The 20,863-nt window shown below is 47.3% G+C and overlaps 1 protein-coding gene across 8 annotated transcripts in view; it reads right to left on the bottom strand.

The window, feature by feature from the left end:
* Window positions 1-8,655: 8,655 nt before the first annotated feature.
* The window catches only part of PRDM11 (PR/SET domain 11), a 99,644-nt gene continuing 87,436 nt past the window's right edge, over window positions 8,656-20,863 (bottom strand). For all 8 annotated transcript variants that reach the window (XM_074275313.1, XM_074275305.1, XM_074275309.1 and 5 more), the window contains one exon: window positions 8,656-19,516. In XM_074275313.1, coding sequence (XP_074131414.1) covers window positions 17,352-19,516 — 2,165 coding nt within the window. In that variant the 3' untranslated portion in view covers window positions 8,656-17,351. The remainder of the gene's footprint in view (window positions 19,517-20,863) is intronic.

Genomic DNA, 20,863 nt, shown 5'->3' with positions numbered 1-20,863 from the left:
GAATATCTCACCATAGCTGAAATCCTCTATCTCTGTCTCAGTGAATGTTCAACCTCTGATTGCTCTAAGTTGCCCTTGTGTGAGAAGATCCTTGTGTCATCTGACCACGTATGTATTGGACTTGTTTGTGATGGTCCCCAAAGCCAGGGTACTTGACCCCATGCAAAGTTAGTGCATCATTCTGGAACAGACCTATGCACATTTCACTCTGGAGGAGTTTCTAAATAATTGAATGAAGGACGATTGAGATACTAGCTCAGGCAGGGACATGATTACCAGTAAATTCAAAAGAAAAAATCTGCTCCCTCTCTCCAGAGTTCAACCTGACCATTATGTCTTGCACTGAATCCAAATGGATCAGCCACCATTTGCTGGGCACCTGCTATGGACAAGGGATGCTGCGTGCATATGCGTGTCTATTCCAGATGTGATCCTAGATGCAAATCCTCCAGTAAAATGACCAGATGGAGTCCCAGGAATTTTTGCCAGGAACTTAGTTGCTGTTGGATCTCAAGGAGACCAGGATGTGAGAGATGAACAAAAAGACAAATGGCATTGGGGTATAGAAGCTGAACGAGAGAATCCTATCCCTGGTGACCCTGTATTCCTATTTCCTGTTGTCTATTCAGTGCTAAGTGTTTTGGTCTTTGTATTTCAATAATGATGTGAAGCACAAGGAGACAGCATGGGGCTTCTGTTGTCATGTGTCTGGTGTGATGGTACCAGAAAACAGAAACATCCTGTGGTAAATAAATAACCTTCAACTGGGAGATCTGAGTGACAGTTTCTTTCTTTTTCAGACTCTGATGGGACTATGTGTGTTTGGAGCCTTTTCAATTCAGTTCAATTATATTCAACAAATACTTTTAAATCATTTTAATTAAATCTTATTTTATTTTCAAATGAAGATCTGTCTTCTCTGCTTTCAACTTCCCCTGCTTACCCACCATTGACAAAGCAAGAAAAAAACAAAATCTCTATTACCAAAATGTGCAGTAACATAAAAACAAATTCTGCATTGGTCATGTCCAAAGAAAAACAAAATCCCTATTACCAACATGTACAGTAAAATAAACACAAATTCTGCAACAGTCATGTTCAAAATAAAACAAAATCTCTATTACCAACATGTACAGTAAAATAAACACAAATTCTGCATCAGTCATTCCAAAGAAAAACAAAATCCCTATTACCAAACTGTACAATAAAATAAAAACAAATTCTGCATCGGTCATGTCCAAAGAAAAACAAAATGCCTATTACCAAAATGTACAATAAAATAAAAACAAATTCTGCATCGGTCATGTCCAAAGAAAAACAAAATCCCTATTACCAACATGTACAGTAAAATAAACACAAATTCTGCAACGGTCATGTCCAAAATAAAACAAAATCTCTATTACCAAAATGTACAGTAAAATAAAAACAAATTCTGCATCGGTCATGTCCAAAGAAAAACAAAATCCCTATTAGCAAAATGTACAATAAAATAAAAACAAATTCTGCAACGGTCATGTCCAAAATAAAACAAAATCTCTATTACCAAAATGTACAGTAAAATAAAAACAAATTCTGCATCGGTCATGTCCAAAGAAAAACAAAATCCCTATTACCAAAATGTACAGTAAAATAAAAACAAATTCTGCATCGGTCATGTCCAAAGAAAAACAAAATCCCTATTACCAACATGTACAGTAAAATAAACACAAATTCTGCAACGGTCATGTCCAAAATAAAACAAAATCTCTATTACCAAAATGTACAGTAAAATAAAAACAAATTCTGCATCGGTCATGTCCAAAGAAAAACAAAATCCCTATTACCAACATGTACAATAAAATAAAAACAAATTCTGCATCAGTCATGTCCAAAGAATAAGCTCCAAATGTATTCTGAGACCATCATCTCTCTGTCTAAAGAGGAATAGCATGTTTCATAAAGAGTCTTCTGAAATTGTGGTTGGCTATTGTATCGATTAGTGTTCCTAATCTTCTGAATAACAACAATATTGCGCAGACAAATAAACTTTGTGCAATATTGTATTTGTTTTTCTTCTAGTTCTGCTCACCTTGCTGCATCAATTCATATCAGTCTTCCTGATTTTCTTAAAATGTCCTCTTTCTCTCTTTTTAGAACACAGTAGTATTCTATCACATATATGTACTATACCTTGCTCAGTCATTCCCCAATTGACAATCACCCCTTAGTTTCCCTTTTTTTTTTTGCCATCATAAAAAGAGCTGCTATAAATAGTTTTGTACATGCGAATCCTTTTCTTCTTCCTTTGCTCTCTGGGCTATAGGTCTAGTATTGACATTTCTGAGTCAAAGGAATATACAGTTTCATAGCTTTTGGGAATGGTTACAAACTGCTTTCCAGAATGACTTTCCAGAAGTCCTGTGACCCACCTTCACCTTATCTCAGTGAAGTTTAAACCATTCAGGAGTATCCATTGGTTGGATTTACTAAGTTATGGCTGGTTGTCATCTATCCTAGCGGTCTTCACTATTGAAATCCTAAAGCTTTGTTTTATTAATGTCATTAAGCCATTGGGTTGTATATTTTTTAAAGAATAGGGGTGGGTGGGACAACAGCACAACCCCTGATTTCAAGAGGTTCATAGTCTATTTGGGTAGAGAGAAGAGAATGACATGTACTTGTGTTCGATTCCAAAGTCTAAATCTCACACAGAATTTGAGTAGGAGGCAATGTAGTATAGAGGAAAGAATATTGGCATGTGAGACAAATTGGAAGGGACCTTAGAGATTATTTGGTACGATGTCCTCATTTTACAGGTACGGAAACTGAGTCCTGGGATTAAGTGGTTTGTCCAAGGTCCCACAGATAGCTGAGATTCAAACTCAGGATCTGTGACTCCAAGTTCAGCCCATCTTTTCCCTGAATCCCACAGTCCAGGGTTTGAATCCTGGTGCTTCTGTTCATTGACTCATGTGACCTTGGTGCAAATGTATTTCATCTTTAGAACTCTCAGTGTCTTTCTCTATAAAATAAGTAGGGTTCAACAAGATCACTAAGGCCCAGCTCTGCATCCTTTGGTCCTGGTATCCTAAGAGATGGATTACAAAGGGATCTTTATGATCCTGGCAAATAAAAAAAAAGTCAGGAAGCCACATCATCTTCCTTGGATTAAAAAGTTGAGAAACTGGGCTGATGTCCATATGCCCAAGAGCGAGAGGGGAACAAATGCTTTGCTGAAATCCATTCATCTTGGGCCAGCAGAGATGCTATCGTGATGCCATCCGTGGCAAACTCCTTGGTCAGAAGCCTCTCTGCGCTGTGTCCCCTAGAATCCCACCAGAGCTCCAGTACTTTCATGTTGATCAAATCTTCTAGAGCTTTCTCTCTTATGGTAAAGATTTCTAGGACTTGGGGAAAATGTCACACGATATTGAAGGAGGACCTTACCGGTGCTGTTTGTCTAACCTAGGTGCTAAAAACTTCCCTTCTGGAGCACTTAGCTCAGACACTCCCAGTCCTCCCCTAGAACCCCAACATTCCCCACACTCTGATTTCCCTCTGACTGCCCTTCCTCATCCCCAGCAGAACCAGCTGACTTCTAACATCCCTCCGAGCTTCTACATTCAATGTTCTGTATTCTAAAGAGCATTCCAACTCAGTCAGACATCGTATGTTTTTTGGACTAATGCCTTTTCCAACTCTAATAGTTTTCCCGACCGGCCATCCCGTCCATTGTCCTGCGCTTTAATCACCCTTCCAACTCAAATATTCTTTGTATTATGATCAAAGGTCCCTTTTAGCCCTGACATTTTTCCTAAGTTCCTTCCAGATCGGATGTTCTGTGTTTTAAGTTCTCATGCCTCTAGCTTTAATGTGCTGGGCTCCCATGGCCTTTTGGGTTTGAAGAGCATATTTTAGGTTTGAATGTATCTTTTGGCCATGACAGTCTATGCTCTAATATTTCTGTCAGCTCAAACATTTAGTTTTCCGGAGCCCTTCCAGGCCTTGGCACTCCACCCCTAGCCGTGCCACTTAAGGACCTAGATAAACCATTTCTCATTTGTTTAAGTGCCCAAGTGGTATTTTCCACAACTTTCTAGATCTATAGAGCTACTTGGAAACACTCCACCCCCCATGGGCAGGAGAGGCAAACCATAAGATCCCAACTTCCTCCCAGGGCAGACACCTGGCAAAGGGAGAGGCCCAGAATGTGGTAGGCAGCAGCTTCAGAGTTCCAGCCATTTTCCTGATGGAAGTACTGGATCATTGCCCCTGTTCCATCCTCCTTCACCCTGTGAAGGTGAGTCAGCCCAGATGGCCCTTTTGGCACGAGCTCTTCCCTTAGCAAGTCCCTCTAGTCCAATGGAGGAGGCACCTACCTGTGAAGGGGATAGAGCAGAGGTAGCCCTTGGCTTTGAAAGCAAGGGTTGCCATAGAAACCAACCTAGAGTCAACCTGTTTCCCAATGGAGAATCTCACATTGAAGAATCTCATCACATGGAAGGCAAGACAGACCCCGGGTTCTGTCTACTCTCTCACAGTCCCTCGGTTCTGCCCACTCTCTACCCGTCTCTCACAGACCCTCGGTTCTGCCCACTCTCTACCCGTCTCTCACAGACCCTCGGTTCTGCCCACTCTCTGACCATCTCTCACAGTCGCTCGGTTCTGCCCACTCTCTACCCGTCTCTCACAGTCCCTCGGTTCTGCCCACTCTCTACCCATCTCTCACAGACCCTCGGTTCTGCCCACTCTCTACCCGTCTCTCACAGACCCTCGGTTCTGCCCACTCTCTACCCGTCTCTCACAGACCCTCGGTTCTGCCCACTCTCTACCCGTCTCTCACAGACCCTCGGTTCTGCCCACTCTCTACCCGTCTCTCACAGACCCTCGGTTCTGCCCACTCTCTACCCGTCTCTCACAGACCCTCGGTTCTGCCCACTCTCTACCCGTCTCTCACAGTCCCTCGGTTCTGCCCACTCTCTACCCGTCTCTCACAGACCCTCGGTTCTGCCCACTCTCTACCCGTCTCTCACAGACCCTCGGTTCTGCCCACTCTCTGACCATCTCTCACAGTCGCTCGGTTCTGCCCACTCTCTACCCGTCTCTCACAGTCCCTCGGTTCTGCCCACTCTCTACCCGTCTCTCACAGACCCTCGGTTCTGCCCACTCTCTACCCGTCTCTCACAGACCCTCGGTTCTGCCCACTCTCTACCCGTCTCTCACAGTCCCTCGGTTCTGCCCACTCTCTACCCGTCTCTCACAGACCCTCGGTTCTGCCCACTCTCTACCCGTCTCTCACAGACCCTCGGTTCTGCCCACTCTCTACCCGTCTCTCACAGACCCTCGGTTCTGCCCACTCTCTACCCGTCTCTCACAGACCCTCGGTTCTGCCCACTCTCTACCCGTCTCTCACAGACCCTCGGTTCTGCCCACTCTCTACCCGTCTCTCACAGACCCTCGGTTCTGCCCACTCTCTGACCCGTCTCTCACAGTCGCTCGGTTCTGCCCACTCTCTACCCGTCTCTCACAGTCCCTCGGTTCTGCCCACTCTCTACCCATCTCTCACAGACCCTTGGTTCTGCCCACTCTCTACCCGTCTCTCACAGACCCTCGGTTCTGCCCACTCTCTACCCGTCTCTCACAGTCCCTCGGTTCTGCCCACTCTCTGACCGTCTCTCACAAACCTTCGGTTCTGCCCACTCTCTACCCGTCTCTCACGGTCCCTCGGTTCTGCCCACTCTCTGACCATCTCTCACAGTCGCTCGGTTCTGCCCACTCTCTGACCGTCTCTCACAGTCCCTTGGTTCTGCCCACTCTCTGACTGTCTCTCACAGTCCCTCGGTTCTGCCCACTCTCTGACCGTCTCTCACAGTCCCTTGGTTCTGCCCACTCTCTGACTGTCTCTCACAGTCCCTTGGTTCTGCCCACTCTCTGACCGTCTCTCACAGTCCCTCAGTTCTGCCCACTCTCTACCCGTCTCTCACAGTCCCTCGGTTCTGCCCACTCTCTACCCGTCTCTCACAGTCCCTCGGTTCTGCCCACTCTCTGACCGTCTCTCACAGTCCCTTGGTTCTGCCCACTCTCTGACCGTCTCTCACAGTCCCTTGGTTCTGCCCACTCTCTGACCGTCTCTCACAGACCCTCGGTTCTGCTCACTCTCTGACCATTTCTCAGACACTTCATTTAGATCCTTGTGTATTCCCCTCTCATTCCCTCAGTCTCTTCTTGTGAGCCCATTATCAAGAGAGCAGTGACAGAGATTGTGCCCCATAGAATCCTATTACAGCCAGAAAAACTGACCCAGGGGGTGGCCATGGAGGGACTTGGTCATCAAAGGAATAAATGACTCTCTGCCCTCTCCTCAATTACTAAGAGTTCTAATGGTTTCAAAGGAAATTTGGGTAATGGAAGGGGGAGAGGGGGAAGAACTACAGAGCCCCAATGTGCTTCTGAAAAGTAGGTAGCTGAAATGGATTTGTTCTAGTCATCAAATGGAGCATTATAGTTACATAATCTCAAGCCCAGCATATGGGCAGTCTCAGGAAATGGCTACCATTTTGCTAAAAGAACCATTACGGCATAAAACAGTGAAACCTCTCTGCCCTGGGCATCATCAGGAGTCGTGAGGGGAAAACGCTGTTAGCAAGGAACAGCAAATAACTCTTCTGCTCTCATCCCAGAGAACTTTAAGAAGCCATAATAACCAGATGGAGGAAAGTGACTAACTGGGCCTTAGGAGACTTGGTTTAAATGACAGCTCACATATTTACTAGCCATAGGGTCCTGTGCAAGAAACCTAATATTTCTGAAAGGCAATTTCTTCACCTATAAAATGAAGGTGATCTCGACAGTTCCTTCCGACTCTAATGTTCTAAGTTCTGATTGGGTCCCGACAACTCAGACATTCTATGTTTTAAGGGACCTTTCAGCTCTTTGGCATTCCCTAGAAAAAAATGCAAGCTGATGGAGCAGAAGGAAAGCCAGTCAGCAGCTCTGGATTTAAATCCCAGTTTAGCCATTTGACAAGTCACTTTTCCAATAAGTGAGGGAGTTGGGGTGGGATGCTCTTTGAGGTTCTTGCCACCTCTAAAGGACCTCTACAACTGACATTTGATGCTCTAAACCAGTGGTCCTCAAACTTTTAAAATAGGGGGCCAGTTCCCTGTCCCTCAGACTTCTGGAGGGCCAGACTATAGTAAAAACAAAAGCTCACATTCTGTCTCGGCCCTTCAGCCCATTTGCCATAACCCGGCGGTCTGCATAAATGTCCTCAGCGGCCGCATCTGCTCATGGGCCGTAGTTTGAGAGCCCCTGCGTCTAAACTCTGGGATCTAGAGTTTATGAACCTTATGATCTAAGGCTCGGACACTTTCTGCTTTCTGTTCTAAGGTCCCTGCCAGTCCCAACCCTAAGGACTGCGACTGCTTTCTCTGCATCCAATTGTCTCCAAACCAAGATGAGAATTGTTCTAATTTAACTTGACTTTTATCATGGAACTACCATCCAATAGTTCCTCTCTTCTGGCCTCTTGCCCCTGCCAACTTCCTTTCCCAGGGAGAGTGAGGACATGAAGAAGGAGGTCTCCCCATGTTCTAGCAGGTTTTCTCTTTCTGCACTTACTGTGATCACTATCATGGCTTTGGTCTGAGCTGGCACTTCCATAGGAATGGTGATATCCATTATGAGGACGCTCCCTCCCTCAGTGTAGACTATAATCTGTTTGACAAACAATTTATAGTCAGAATTGCCTGAAGATTGGAGGGTTAATTGATTTGCCTACAGTAAGACCGATGTCAGAAGATTTGAATCCAGGTCCTGCCCTGGAGGCTTGCTTCTCTCCATTCAGTCATGCTGCCTCCTCACATTAATATTACATCATCAATCGAAAACCATTTATTTAATGATGTCAGGCACTGTGTTAAGTGCTAGGGAGACAAAGAAGGGCAAAAAACAGTCCCTGCCCTCAAGGAGCTTACATCCTTTTTTTTTTCTTTTCTTTTCTTTTCTTTTTTCTTTTTCTTTTTCTTTTTTTCTTTTTTTTTTTTTTTTTTGCTGAGGCAATTGGGGTTAAGTGACTTATCCAGGGTCACACAGCCAGGAAGTGTTAAATGTCTGAGACCAGACTTGAACTCAGGTCCTCCTGACTTCAGGGCTGGTGCTCTGTCCACTGCCTCAAGAAGCCACAAAGAAGGGCAAAAACAGTCCCTGCCCTCAAGGAGCCTTACATCTCCTTTTTTTTTTTTTTTTTGCTGAGGCAATTGGGGTTAAGTGACTTATCCAGGGTCACACAGCCAGGAAGTGTTAAATGTCTGAGACCAGATTTGAACTCAGGTCTTCCTGACTTCAGGGCTGGTGCTCTATCCACTGCCCCAAGGAGCTTATATTCTAAGGGAAGAAACAATATGGACAGGACTTAGAGAACAGGTAGTTCAGGCTTCGATTTGGCAGGTGTCCATTAATTCTATCTCCTCAACATCTCTCCAATCTATTTCCTCCCCTCCACATAGGTGGTAATTAACTTAGCTCTGTGCCCCTTACCCTCAGATTTGCACATGGCACACCATAGGTACTAAATAAATGTTTACTGTTACTGGTTCTGACAAATAATGGAGAACCCCAGGATGGACACTGAGGGAAGGCAAAGGGGAGAGGCAAGAATTGGAGACCAGCCAATAATAGATTTAAATGATTTTATTAACAATCATCTTACATTACGAGGATAATATGACAAAAGGAAAGTCTCCGTGTACATACTATGATATACCAACATAGCTCTATTTGTATCCAGTGTTCTAGGGCCCCTCACACAGGTACTATAAAGCAGAGTCTGTCAAATAATAACATCGAGAGGTTTTATTTTCTTTTGGAAAGGTGATATTAACATATTAATACATATGTAATAATAGACTTCTAGATACTGCCCTTCCCCCCCTTTTTATTTTAGCTTTTCTGGGTGATTGAAATGAACTGTTCAGCAGCAAAGGGAGAGAGAGGGAGGAGAGAAAACAGGATGGGGAAAGCCCCCAGATCAATCTCTTGATTTTCCCAAAGAGACAGAAGTGAAGATCTGGAGAGAGGGGATGGATGGACGTGGGGAAAGCTGTGCCTTCACTTGTTTTCAGCATTGTCCCTCCAGGGCCCCCCTGTCTTCTCTCCCGGAGGGTCTGGGATTGCCTCCATGCCCCAAGGAGCTGAGGTACAGTGCATAGGGGATCCCCACCTACCCAGAATGCCCCATTTCCTGACAGCCCACTTGATTGGTTTTCTATGGAAGGAGAGGCAGAGACCAAGCCAGGACTGTGTGTATCTCAAGCTGGGCACCGAGGGGCTTCGGGAAGCCTGTTTGGCAGTTGTAGCCCAGCAGAGACCACGCTGGATTGGGTGGCGGGGAGCACTGGGGGTTGCCGGGAGGTTGGCACGCCAGAGGCACGATCCCAGGACCCTGGATTGCAGTAGAAATGGGGATCTACTGGAAGATGAGGTACATCGGTAGAATGGTGGGGAGGTGGGCACAGGGCCGGGGTCAGAGGAGGCTGCTTCATCTCTGAGTCTCAGTTTCTTCATCTGTAAAATGAATTGGGGAGAGGAGATTGGACCAGAGGACCTGGCTCAGAGATTCTAGGAAGTGACCCAGTCTGAGAGCTGGAGAGTGGAGTGGGCCGAGGGGCCGTCCAGCTGCCCACATCTGGGGTGACCGCCATGCCTCTTCTGACCCCTCCCTCCCTCCCTCCTATAGAAAGAAAATGAATCTGCTGCAGGTGCTTCTGATCCCGTCAGGGCTGCTTCAGCCCTCCGTCTATGGTACATATAAGCTGCTCCATGGCCAGGCCACGGCTGCCCCGCTTTCCCAGGAGCTGGGGAAGTATGGGAGAAAAAGGCCCTGCCGCCGGGACCCAGGCACCGGCCCTGGAATCACAGAATCACAACAGTGACTAAATAAACCTGCCTACGGTGGGGTCGGGGCTGAACCTCAAGAGGAGGCGGAGGGAGAGGATGGGGGAAAAAGTGCTGTCCTGAGCTGAAGCCAGGCTGTGCAAAGTTGACTGGGCTGAAGCCCTTGGTTCTGAACTTGAGTAGTTGTGTGTGAGAGTGTGTGTGTGTGTGTGTGTGTGTGTGTGTGTGTGTGTGTGTGTGTGTGCTGACCCCATTCTAGCAGCAGGTGCCTTCTCTGACCACAGGCACGTCTTCTACTGCAAGGACACCGATGAGTTCCTGGAGAGGCAGACCTGGGCTGCTGGGCTGTAGGGCTGGGGCTGAGGAGGTTTAGGAGAGCTCTGGCTTGTTCTGCTTGCCGGCCCCCCTGCAGCGCCCGGTCCCGCTCTCTACCTCATGTCTCTCGGGTACCAGGCACTCTTGGGTGGCGGCCCCTCTGAAAGTCCATGGCCAAACTCCCCAGGTCCCACGAGTCCTGGCCCGGGGTTGGGGGAGAGGAAGAGATGATACCTTGGAGACTCCCATCCATCTCCCTGTCCAAGACAACGGACGGTCGGTCCCCTGGGTGGGGACGGGAGATAAGCCTTGGGAAGTTGGCAAGCAGCTCCCTCTCCTCCTCCACCCTGAGGGCCATCCCCACAAAGTCAAAGTCGCGTGGGATAAGAATGTCGCTCCATCCCAAAACTCCAGAAGGAGAATGCTCTCTTCCCCCCACAGCTCCTTCTGCCCCCCAGAGACAGGCGTTCCGCGGGGCTGCCTCAGCTCTCAATAGAATCTATTTTTTATATCTATTCAAAACATAGAAATGTATAAATATATAGGATATTATTTATAGATATATAGACACAATTTAATCTGTTCCTCTGCATGTATACATACGGCATATGTCCATATATACTCTCTCTATATATGTATATATATGTATGTATGTATGCACCTATAGTATACACCGATATAACCCCTGCGTCCATGTACACACTCTATGCGTCCCCAAGGGAGACTGGAATTGCATAGGTCTTAAGGGGGTGATACCATTCTAAAAATCCGGGAGGGAAGGCTCTACAAAAAGAGGCACGTACCATTTCCTCCTTCCCCAAGAGGACATCGTTCTTTAGGTTAACACGCAAAGACAAACCGGCTGTCCCCTTCTCTACTCTACCCAAGAAAAGCGTACTGGCCAATAGGGCAAAGGACCCTCCTCCCTCGGAAGTGGGGAGAGGGCCTGCATGATCTCACTGATGAGTTTTCTTCCACTCTGAGGATTCTGGGAGATAGAATTTCCAGAGCAGCCTCCGGGAGGCTGGAATGTGGCATAGGGGCAGGTGGGGAGAAGCACTGGGATCTCCTGGGTCCACAAAGGACCCTGCTCTTCCCTCGGAAAGTCTGACCTCAGCCTAGGGCATTCCGCTTGGGTCAGGATGGCCAATCGGAGCTTGAGGTGGCGCCCCCACCCAAAATACTGGGTGGGAAAGCTCAGTAGAAATGGGGACTTGGGTTTGGTAACTATCTTAGTGTTGAGAGGGGAAAAAAAATCAAGACATTTTTCAAACTGGAAAAAAGTATTCTAATTCAGATTTCCAGGTCTGAAACCTGGATCCGATGGTGTTAAAAATAAAAAAATAAATTAAAAAAAAAGAAAAAAAAAAAGAAAGGTGTGTTTGGGGAATAGGGGGGAATAGGAGTTGGATGTTCTTAGTCCAAAAAGTAAAGGTTGGATGTAGAACACGAAGAGAAAAGATGGGACCAAACAGAAAAGTGAAGAGGTAAGAAGTAGGGAACAGAAAAGAGAAAAATGGAAAGGAAGGTAACCCAAGTTTGCATTTGGAGTTGCCCCAGCTCCTAATGCTGCTTCTCAGGACCAGGGAACATCCTGAGATGTCTTTCTGACATCTTCTTCCTCTGAGAGGGAACCTGGCCTCCTGCCTCGTTCCCTCATGCCACCAGGGAAAGGACGGGAGACATCCTGGCCACCCTTGTCAGCCTCTCGCATGAAGGCGAAGCCTTCAACTCCATCGTCCCAACCTCTGCTCTACAGTCACCCATAGTCCTTCCTCTTGGTATACTTTTGAAAAAACACACACAAACACATCACAAAATCAAAATCAAAAAGTCCCTTTCCAAAAAACAAAGAACTTGGCACCAATTGCTATGACACTGGCGGGGACACTGGTCAAAGGTGACACAGAAGTACATGGCAAGGACCCAAGTCACCGACATGCAACCCTGAATGGTATTAACGGGATGGTGCTCCTTGCGAACACCTTGGAGGCAATGGAACAGGGAGGGCCCATTCCCACATGAGGATGAGAGTGAAAGGATGGGAGACCAGGAGGTCTCAGGGCTAGATGGGACCCTGGATAATGGAACACAGAAAGAACTGCAGAATACAGAACAAGGAATGTGAAAGCTGGAAGAAAACTCAGAACATAGAATATTGGATTCTGGAAGCACCTTAGAACGTGTAGAGTTGAATAAAACCCCATCCTGCATTAAAAGGCTTAATATGACAATAGGAAAGTCTACAATACATACTACAAAATGTATGAACATAGTGACCAGAAGGTCAAAGCCAGGAAGAATTTCACTCTGAAAATAGAATGCAAAATGTCAGAATGTGATGACTCTACAGAACACAGAATGTCAGAATTGGAAGGGAACCTAGAACTCAGAATTCAGAGGTAGAAGGAATTTTAAAACATAACACATTAAAGTGAAGAGACTTTAGACCACAGACTGAGCTACAATGGATGTTAGAACCTAAAAAATAGAATGTCAGAGCTGGAAGGAATCGTAGAGCATAGAATCTCTGAGGTAGAAGGGATATTAGAACATTAGAACTAAAAGGAACTTTAGAACATAGACTGAGCTAAAATGGACCTTAGAATCTGGAAAACAGAATATCTGAGCTGGAAGGAACCTTAGAACATAGAATGTCTGAGGTAGAAGGGATCTTAGAATATGAAAACTAAAAGGAACTTCAGAACAGGCTGTCTGAGCCATGATGGACTTTAGAACCAAGAAAACGATGTCTGATCTAGAAGGAATCTTAGAACATAGACTCTTGAAAATGAAAGTGACCTTAGAATTTTGAATGCCAGAGCTAGACTGAACCTTGGATAGATTATAGAATGTTGGAGCAGGAAGAGACCTTACAACCTAGAATATTCAAGTTGAAAAAGGCTTTGGGAATACAGAATGTCAGAGCTAGAAGAGACCTGAGAACACAGAAAATTCGATCTTCAGAGATCATCTAGTCCAATTCCATCATTTTTCACATGATGAAACTGAGGGCCACAGAATGGGGAGAGGAATATGATTTTCCCAACTTCGTACAGGCCCTTCCATCTTGAAACTTTTGGGAAGAGCTCTTATGAACAACCCAACCTAGAACATCAGCGGGACATTAAAAGACATTGTTTACTTATCTAGAAATTGGGAACCCACTTGGATTTTACCAAGGGTGAGGGAATCATTCAGAGAAGTCATTTCTCAAGTGCTTCTGCTGAGAACCACACCAGATTGTTCTCCCAATAGATATTCAATGGCGCCAACGGACTCCGTTTAAAAGCACTTCATGTCTCAATCACTGGGGCTTCTCTTTGTCATGCTTCTATTGCACCCATTTGACCTGTTTTCAAATGAAGTCGGTGCTCTGAGCTTGCCCAAGAACAAGAGACTGAATTTTCCTCCATGAGCCTAGAAGGAGAGAGAGTCATTCTTGATCAGGTAGAGACAGAAGCACTGAATTCCAAGTCCACCATTCTCTACTTGGAAGCCAAAGGCTGGGAGAAGGGTCCTGCTCTGGACTAAAGTGACAGTAACAGGGAGGCCTGGGGCCCCAAGAAAATAGGAGACCATCAGTGGTGACTCAGAGAGGAGGAGGTCTGAGGATCCGCTTGAAAGCATGAGAAATATGGTATCCCGGGCAGTTCACCTGAAAGTGCTACCCACTGAAAGACCCCTTTCAAGGAGACTGAAAGGGAAGGTCAGCCTGGGAGCATAAGAATTCACAGGTTCTGGAGGAGATTCAGACCACTTGGAACTAAATGACATGAGAGAGAAGGTCCATAACTCTAAACTGGGGTTACCCAGGATGCTTTGCAGGCCTTTTCTGCCAAGGGGTCCGCGTCCCCCTGGAAGTCTAGTCTGGGGCAGCCCGAAGCTCCCACTTCCTCGGGTGCCCCAGCACATTCTACTAGCCCCTAGGCCTGGCTAAGCCTGCAGAGGTCAAGCCAACAAGTCTGGAGAGACTCCCGTCCCTTGCTAGTATACTGTTTCCACAGGCTGGAAGGCCATTGAAGGAGGTCTTAGGACGGAATGCTGACCGAAGAATTCTGGGGACACGTGTGTCCGTTCTTCCAGAGTCAGAGCCTAGCACTCAACCCCAAAGGGTCAGTCCTTGAGGTCCAGATATGGAACCTCCCCTCCGGATTCTACATTGAGTGGTTTCCAGATAAGGGAAAGAACGCCCACCCTATGGGGTGGGCTAGAAGAAGGTGCATGGGCCAGTTGGCCTGGAGGCCCGTGCAGTTTTGGGGCTGCCTTGGCACTAACCTTAGGAAAGTCCAGACCTGCCCTCACCCATTTCTCCCTGTCTTGTCCAGCCTTCCCGAGCTGCCTCCAAGGAAATCTTACTGCCAGCTATGCTTGTGGTCCGAGCATGGTCCAGGTGGGGAAGCGAAGGAATGAAGGGAGGGGGCAGTCTAGTGCTTTCCAGTAGTACCCTACTTGGGTAAAGACCTAGAGCTGGAAGAGACCTTAGAGGTCATGGACTCCAGCACCCCCACTGGTCAGAGGAGGAGGCCAGGAGTGAGTGACTTGCCCACTCACAAAGGGATTAAGTGGTAGAGTCAGGATTTGAATTCAGGTCTCCCGGCTCGGAATTTAGTGCTCTTTCCATGACATTATCACTGGTTCCTGTCACCGTGCCCACGTGACAAACGTAGGGGTCAGGAGTCAGTGAGAAGCCAGGTAAGTGGGCCTTCTCTTTGGGGGTAAGGCAGGAAGTGCTTGGGTCCTTAGGTACGGGCCCTGCCCACCCCCCTCCTGGGCTAGGGCAGGGGAGGGTGCGAGGGAGCTGGGGGGGGGGGACGCTGAGTGAGAGCCAGGCAAGGTTGCTTAGTTTCATCGTAGAAGGCAGCTTATGAGACCCGGCAGTGGAACAAGTAAGTGGGAAAGACTGGATTTTGACAACATGCTACATCACTGTTGAAAACAAACAAACAAACAAAGTTTCAAAAATAATATATAATATATATATATAATATATAATATATTTATATAATGAAAAGCTATCGACTAGCAGCAATGGTTCTAGAGTTCTCTTAGCACCAAGACCAATGGGAACGAGGGTGGGGATGGGGACAGGAGAGAGTGGAAGGACAGGGAAGGGAGAGTATGAAAGGTTCAGTGTTGATGACCTCGACACTATGGGTTGTGGGTGGCCAGCCTCCGGTAAGGGACCAGGTCCTCTGAGATGGGAGAAAGCGAAAGAGGAAATCTTCCCAGCCCTGACGTTTCTCAACGAGCCAGGCTGAGGATGCTGGTGACCCGACCGGGCTGTTCCCAGCTGACCCATTCCGCTGCCTAGGATGAGGTGGATGAAATGCGAACGGTTCCCACCCCCACCCAACGTCCGTATTACAGGGAACTGGATTTTGATTTAAATACACATATATGTCATCCTTATAAATAAGTACAAAAGTTTTATCAGCCCACACAATTATTTGTGACTCCCTTAGGAGGTACAGTGGTAGCAAATGAATGAAATAGCCCAAATTTAGACTTTCTTGGTCTAAATTGGTACTTGTCGGAGAGGGAAGGTGAGTGGCTATTTCTAAAGCTTATGACATTTCCATTTGTCAGTGTGTGGGAGAGAGAGAGAGAGAGAGAGAGAGAGAGAGAGAGAGAGAGAGAGTGTGTGTGTGTGTGTGTGTGTGTGTGTGTGTGTGTGTGTGTGTGTGTGAGACTATGCATCCGTATGCAATCAGCTTTGCTTGGACTCACAGCCAAGCGCGTAAGTGTGTGAATGTTTGTGTGTCCAGGGCTGTGCATTGTGAAAGTGCATTTGTGTGACCATGTGCGCAACCAGAGAAGTGTGGCTGTGTGTAAGCTAATTCACTGAGAGGCCTTTTGCTTGTTTTTTGCATCTCTTTAGAAGATTTTTTACCCTTCAAAGAAGAAAGATTTCACAGGGATAGACAAAGCATCCAGCTTCCTGCCAGGCTGTGGACTGACTGTGTGATCACCTTGGTCACAAGAGAAAGAGTGAACCTCTGGGAAGTCCCGGAAAGGAGCGACCCAGAACTCACCTTGCATTGATAGCCCCTGCTACTGAAGAAGAGCAGGTATTCTGTGACTCTATCATGAAACAATAATAACACCATCCCACCCCCCAATACAACAATCTATGCCTACTGAATATAAATAATTAGAATATCTTTTTGTTGTCATTTTCTTATTTTCAGCCCCAAATCTTTGCCTCTTTTTGGGAATGGATTTGAAGGCTTGTTGGCTGTTCCCAAGGGCGCTGGAACTGAAAAAAAAAATCTTACTGTCTTATCCCCTATGACATCACAACAGAAGTGCAAAAAGTTGACCCTCTTCCACTTGGTTCAAACCCCAAGAACTATTGCCATTGGAGACCACGTATGGAGAGGTTCCTGGGTGGAGCCCAGGGGAGGGGTAAGGGGAGATGAACCGCTTGGATCTCCTCCTCCTCCTCCCATCGGGGTAGGAGCCAAGGAGGAAGAGATGGATGTTGTGTCACTATTTGGCTGACACTCTTGCTTCTAAGACAGTGAGAAAATTAAATCAGGAAGCAGATTCCCAAATGGAAGTAAATGGAGGAAGAGGAGGGGAGAAAACACTCCATTTTACAAATTGCCATCGGAAATAAGAAACCCGACTCCAACTGGGCCAGAACCAGCGAACAAAGCCCAAAACAAACATACAGACAAATAAACAACAACCTTTCCAACCAACCAGAAGAACCAAAAAATAAACGAACGAACGAACAAAAACAACAACAAAAAACCCCACCAAAACCCCAAACGAGAACATACATGAGGTGAGCTACCAGAGAGGTGGTTGACAGAGACCCGTCATTTTAGCTTATACTGTTGGTTGATAGTTAGACTGGAACCCCAGTGGCCCCCAGCATGGGCCATGATGAGTAAGAGTGAATTGCCATGGATATTGCAGCTGCCAAGTTTTGTAGATAAGAGGAAAGTGTTCGACATCATTGCATTCTGAAAACTCCAAGTAGCTTCAGTCAGATGCATGTCCCCTTAATTTTTTTTTTTTAATTTTCAGTGTGGGTTTATATATATATAATATATATATATATATTTATATAATATATCAAAGCTTAGGAGTATAGATATTTTTCTTTAAAAAAAATTATTCAACAGCTTGGTAAAATCTGAGGCAATGACTTCTTAAAGATCCGAGTAAAATTCTGACCCGTGGTCCATGCTTGGAAGCATTGGCTTCTGGTCCAGGGCAGACATCCTACTGAGGACTTCAGCAGACAGTGTGTAACTATTGCCAGACTTCTCTTCGAACCAGCTATCCAGTGCCCTCTTGGCATCAAAATTGGCAATGGGGGGACCATTTACAGCAATTGTCAAAAGGTCACTGAGCTGTTCCAAGGTCAGGCGGGAGCGGTTGTTTTTGCGCACTCGCTGGAGGGCGACTCGCCCTTTCTCGCAGCAGGCCGTGGAGGTGGGGAGGACCTTAAGGATCTGGATGATTTTATTCAATAGGGGAAACCTCTGTTTGTACTTGCAGATGTGGCTGATCAAGTCTTTGAAACCATTTTTGGTATAGTAGTCCGCCTTGAGTTCCCGCCACTCCATCAACAAGCTTCCCCGGGGGTCCATCCCTTCCCTGCAGATCTCCCTGGAGAAGGATGGGATGGCTTCCAGATGGTCGAAGATCTGGACCATGTCCTCTTTGCCGTAACTCATGAGCTCCTCGGTGCTCCTGGGCCAGGCTGCCAGGTCAAACACCTGGCAGGCTTTCACAAAGGTCCGGCTGCGGGAATCGAACCTCTGGGCCAAGATCACCTGCGTTTTCTGGCAGATCTTCTCCCGGATGGACTGGAACTTGGCTTCAGCCACCCGCAGGTTCTTCACCGCGACCCCGTTGAAGCTCTCTCGGAAATTCTCCTCAAACTCCTGCAGGTACTCTCCGGGAGAGTCGGCCAGCCGACTGATCTCCTGGATGGCCTCCTCGATCTTGTCGTCCACCTGGGACACGAGGAGGTATTCGCCCTGGAAGATGTAGGCCAGGCGGGAAAGCACGGCGATCACATCGAGCAAGAAGTAAATCAGCTTGATGGACTGGTAGTCCATGAGAAACTGGAGCAGGGCCAGTGCGATGGCCGAGGCGTCGGCGCGCTGCGTCTGCCCGCTGACGTCCTTGAGGTGGGCCACCACCTCCAGGTAGTCCTTGATGAGTGCATTGAGAACGTTTTGCTCCCCGATGATCCACCTCACGGCCCGGATGTCCCCCAGGAACTCCGTCTCCTCGCAGAGGGTGGACGCCGTTAATCGGAGCTCGCACATGAGGCGGGGCGAGTAGCGGTAGAAGCTCAGCAGCTGCTTCAGGTTGTTCTCCAGCTCCTCCAGGCACGGGAGCTCCTTTCCGCTGATGGCGTCCAGGATCTCCAGGTGGGGCCGGTGCACCATGAAGGGCAGACAGAGCAGCCAGGGCAGGGTCTTCCTGATCGTCATGAACATGCTGGCGCGCAAACTGGCCGTGATGTTGGCCCCGTCCACCCCCAGGCCGATGGTGGGCTTCTCGTCCTGCAGCCTGATCCCCAGGGAGGAGAAGGCGCGATCCAGCGCTTGGAGGTAACTGTCCGTGGTGGAGAAGCCCAGCTCCTGCAGGGACAGAAACTCCGTGGCCGGAGGCCCGTCGCTGCTGGTGTACTGCACGTAGACCGCCACGGTGTCGGCCAGCACGTCGTCGCTCTGCCCGTCCAGGATGATGCTGAGGAACGGGGACTGGCGGATGCGCTCCACCAGGTCCTCCCGCAGCGCCCGCGCGATGTGGTGGATCAGAATCTGGCAGTCCCCTTCGTTCATGTACTGGTCCACCACCTTGAGCTCGCACTTCCTCAGCAGCTCCGCCAAGGGCCGGAAATCAAAGTAGGGCCGGCCCTCCAGGGCCAGGTGGTAGGCCGTGTTGAAGAGCAGAGTCATGTTCCGGCACATCTCCTCCGTTTTCTCGGGGTGCATTCGGAGCTTGTAGAGCTGCAGGCATTTCTTGTGCAGGTTGCTTTGGCTGTGGAGCTTGATGGTGTGGATCTTGAACTGCTTGGAGCCGATGATGAAGGCCGACGTCCGGGAAGACTGCACCGTGTACTGGCGGCACACGTGGCACCACATCTCGTTGAGCGTGGGGGAGTACCGGAGGAACCAGAACTTCTTCAGCCACTCCTGCTTGAAGCGCCGGATGCGGCGTCCGGTGGCGGAGGACATCTTGGAGGGCTCGTCCGTGGCGGCGATCATCTCGTTGGAGACGGACTCGTCGGCCGAGTCCACCTCCTGGTCGTCGTCCTCCAGCATGGTTGGCACGGAGACCACGCTCTCCGAGGCTGCAAGAGAAACGGAAAGGGAAGTTTACCACAGGTTGGAACGTCCGCGGAATCTCCCAAAGCCGATGCATTACTGTCCAAGGACTTGACTACATCGAACAAGGTAATGTCTCAATTTTGCATCCCATTTTGGATCTAATTTTATTTTATTTCAAAATTGTCTTGTTAAATATCTCCAAATTACATTGTTTCAAAACATTTTAAATACTCATCTTTGGAAATGTTGAGCTCCACGCTCTCCCCTCCCTTTCCCCCACTCATTGAGATGGCAAACAACGGAATATCGATTAAGGTACGCAAAACATACTTCCGTATTAATAAGGGACACTGGTGACTCATGTCCATCCGGGACATACCTATAAACACCAACCTGGCTAGCTCCCAGCAGCCAGAGCCAAGCTTCGCTCTTCAAATCCAAATTAACTTCCAGTATTCTGGACTAACATCATTTACCAGGTAGAGACATAACTAAGTTCCTTTCCCTCTCTAGATCTTAATTTCCTCACCTGTAAATGGGGCGATAAAGATGTACAGACTCACCTCTCAGAGCTGTTGGAAAGAAAATTCTTAAAGCACTAGGCTCAGGAGTAGTACAAAGAGCTGTGGTTTCTGCAGATCACAAACCTCCCTGCCTTGGGGAACACTGTTTTGTCTATCACATTGTCCAACAACAACAAGAAAACCTATTGCCCAGAGACCAAACTGGAGATGAGCTGATATGTGGCGAGCAAGGCCATCCTCAGAAGGCAGAAAGCAGCCATTGGTGGCTGGGACCAGCTTAGAAGACTTTGTCACAGCTAAATCCTATTCTCTTAATCTTTGAGAGCTGGGCTTCTTTATTTAACTTGATGAGATATTAAAGTAGAATTGAAAGTAGAAAGAGAATAGCTAATATATTATAAGCTGGGTAGTTCAGCATGGCAAACTGGATCAGAAGGCATTCATAAGACAGAGCAATGACTTCTGGGTGTTCTGGGCCATTGTTCCCTACCATACCTATAGTCAACTAACAGCTAATAGACCTGGAGACAGACCTTCCATAAGAGCTTGATGAGATTTAGCTAATACCCCATCTCCACCCACCAAATCGATATCCTTTCCACAAGTGACTTTGAATTTATTTTTAAATACACAGCATGGTATAGGGGATCAATATTCAGCTTTAGATCCAGGGAAGATGAAGTGCTGCCTCTGGCATGTATTGGCTGGGGGCTCCCAGACCACTCATGGAACCTCACTGTCATTTGGTAATTCTCTACGATTTATAAATAACAAATCAGTTAATATTAGTTAATAAATGCAATTTGCATACTAATCTGCACTGATAAGAGAGAGTTTCTGAAGTCA

The sequence above is a fragment of the Sminthopsis crassicaudata genome, chromosome 6, assembly GCF_048593235.1.
Source record: "Sminthopsis crassicaudata isolate SCR6 chromosome 6, ASM4859323v1, whole genome shotgun sequence".
NCBI lineage: Eukaryota > Metazoa > Chordata > Mammalia > Dasyuromorphia > Dasyuridae > Sminthopsis > Sminthopsis crassicaudata.
This window is presented reverse-complemented; position numbering and strand designations above follow the sequence as displayed.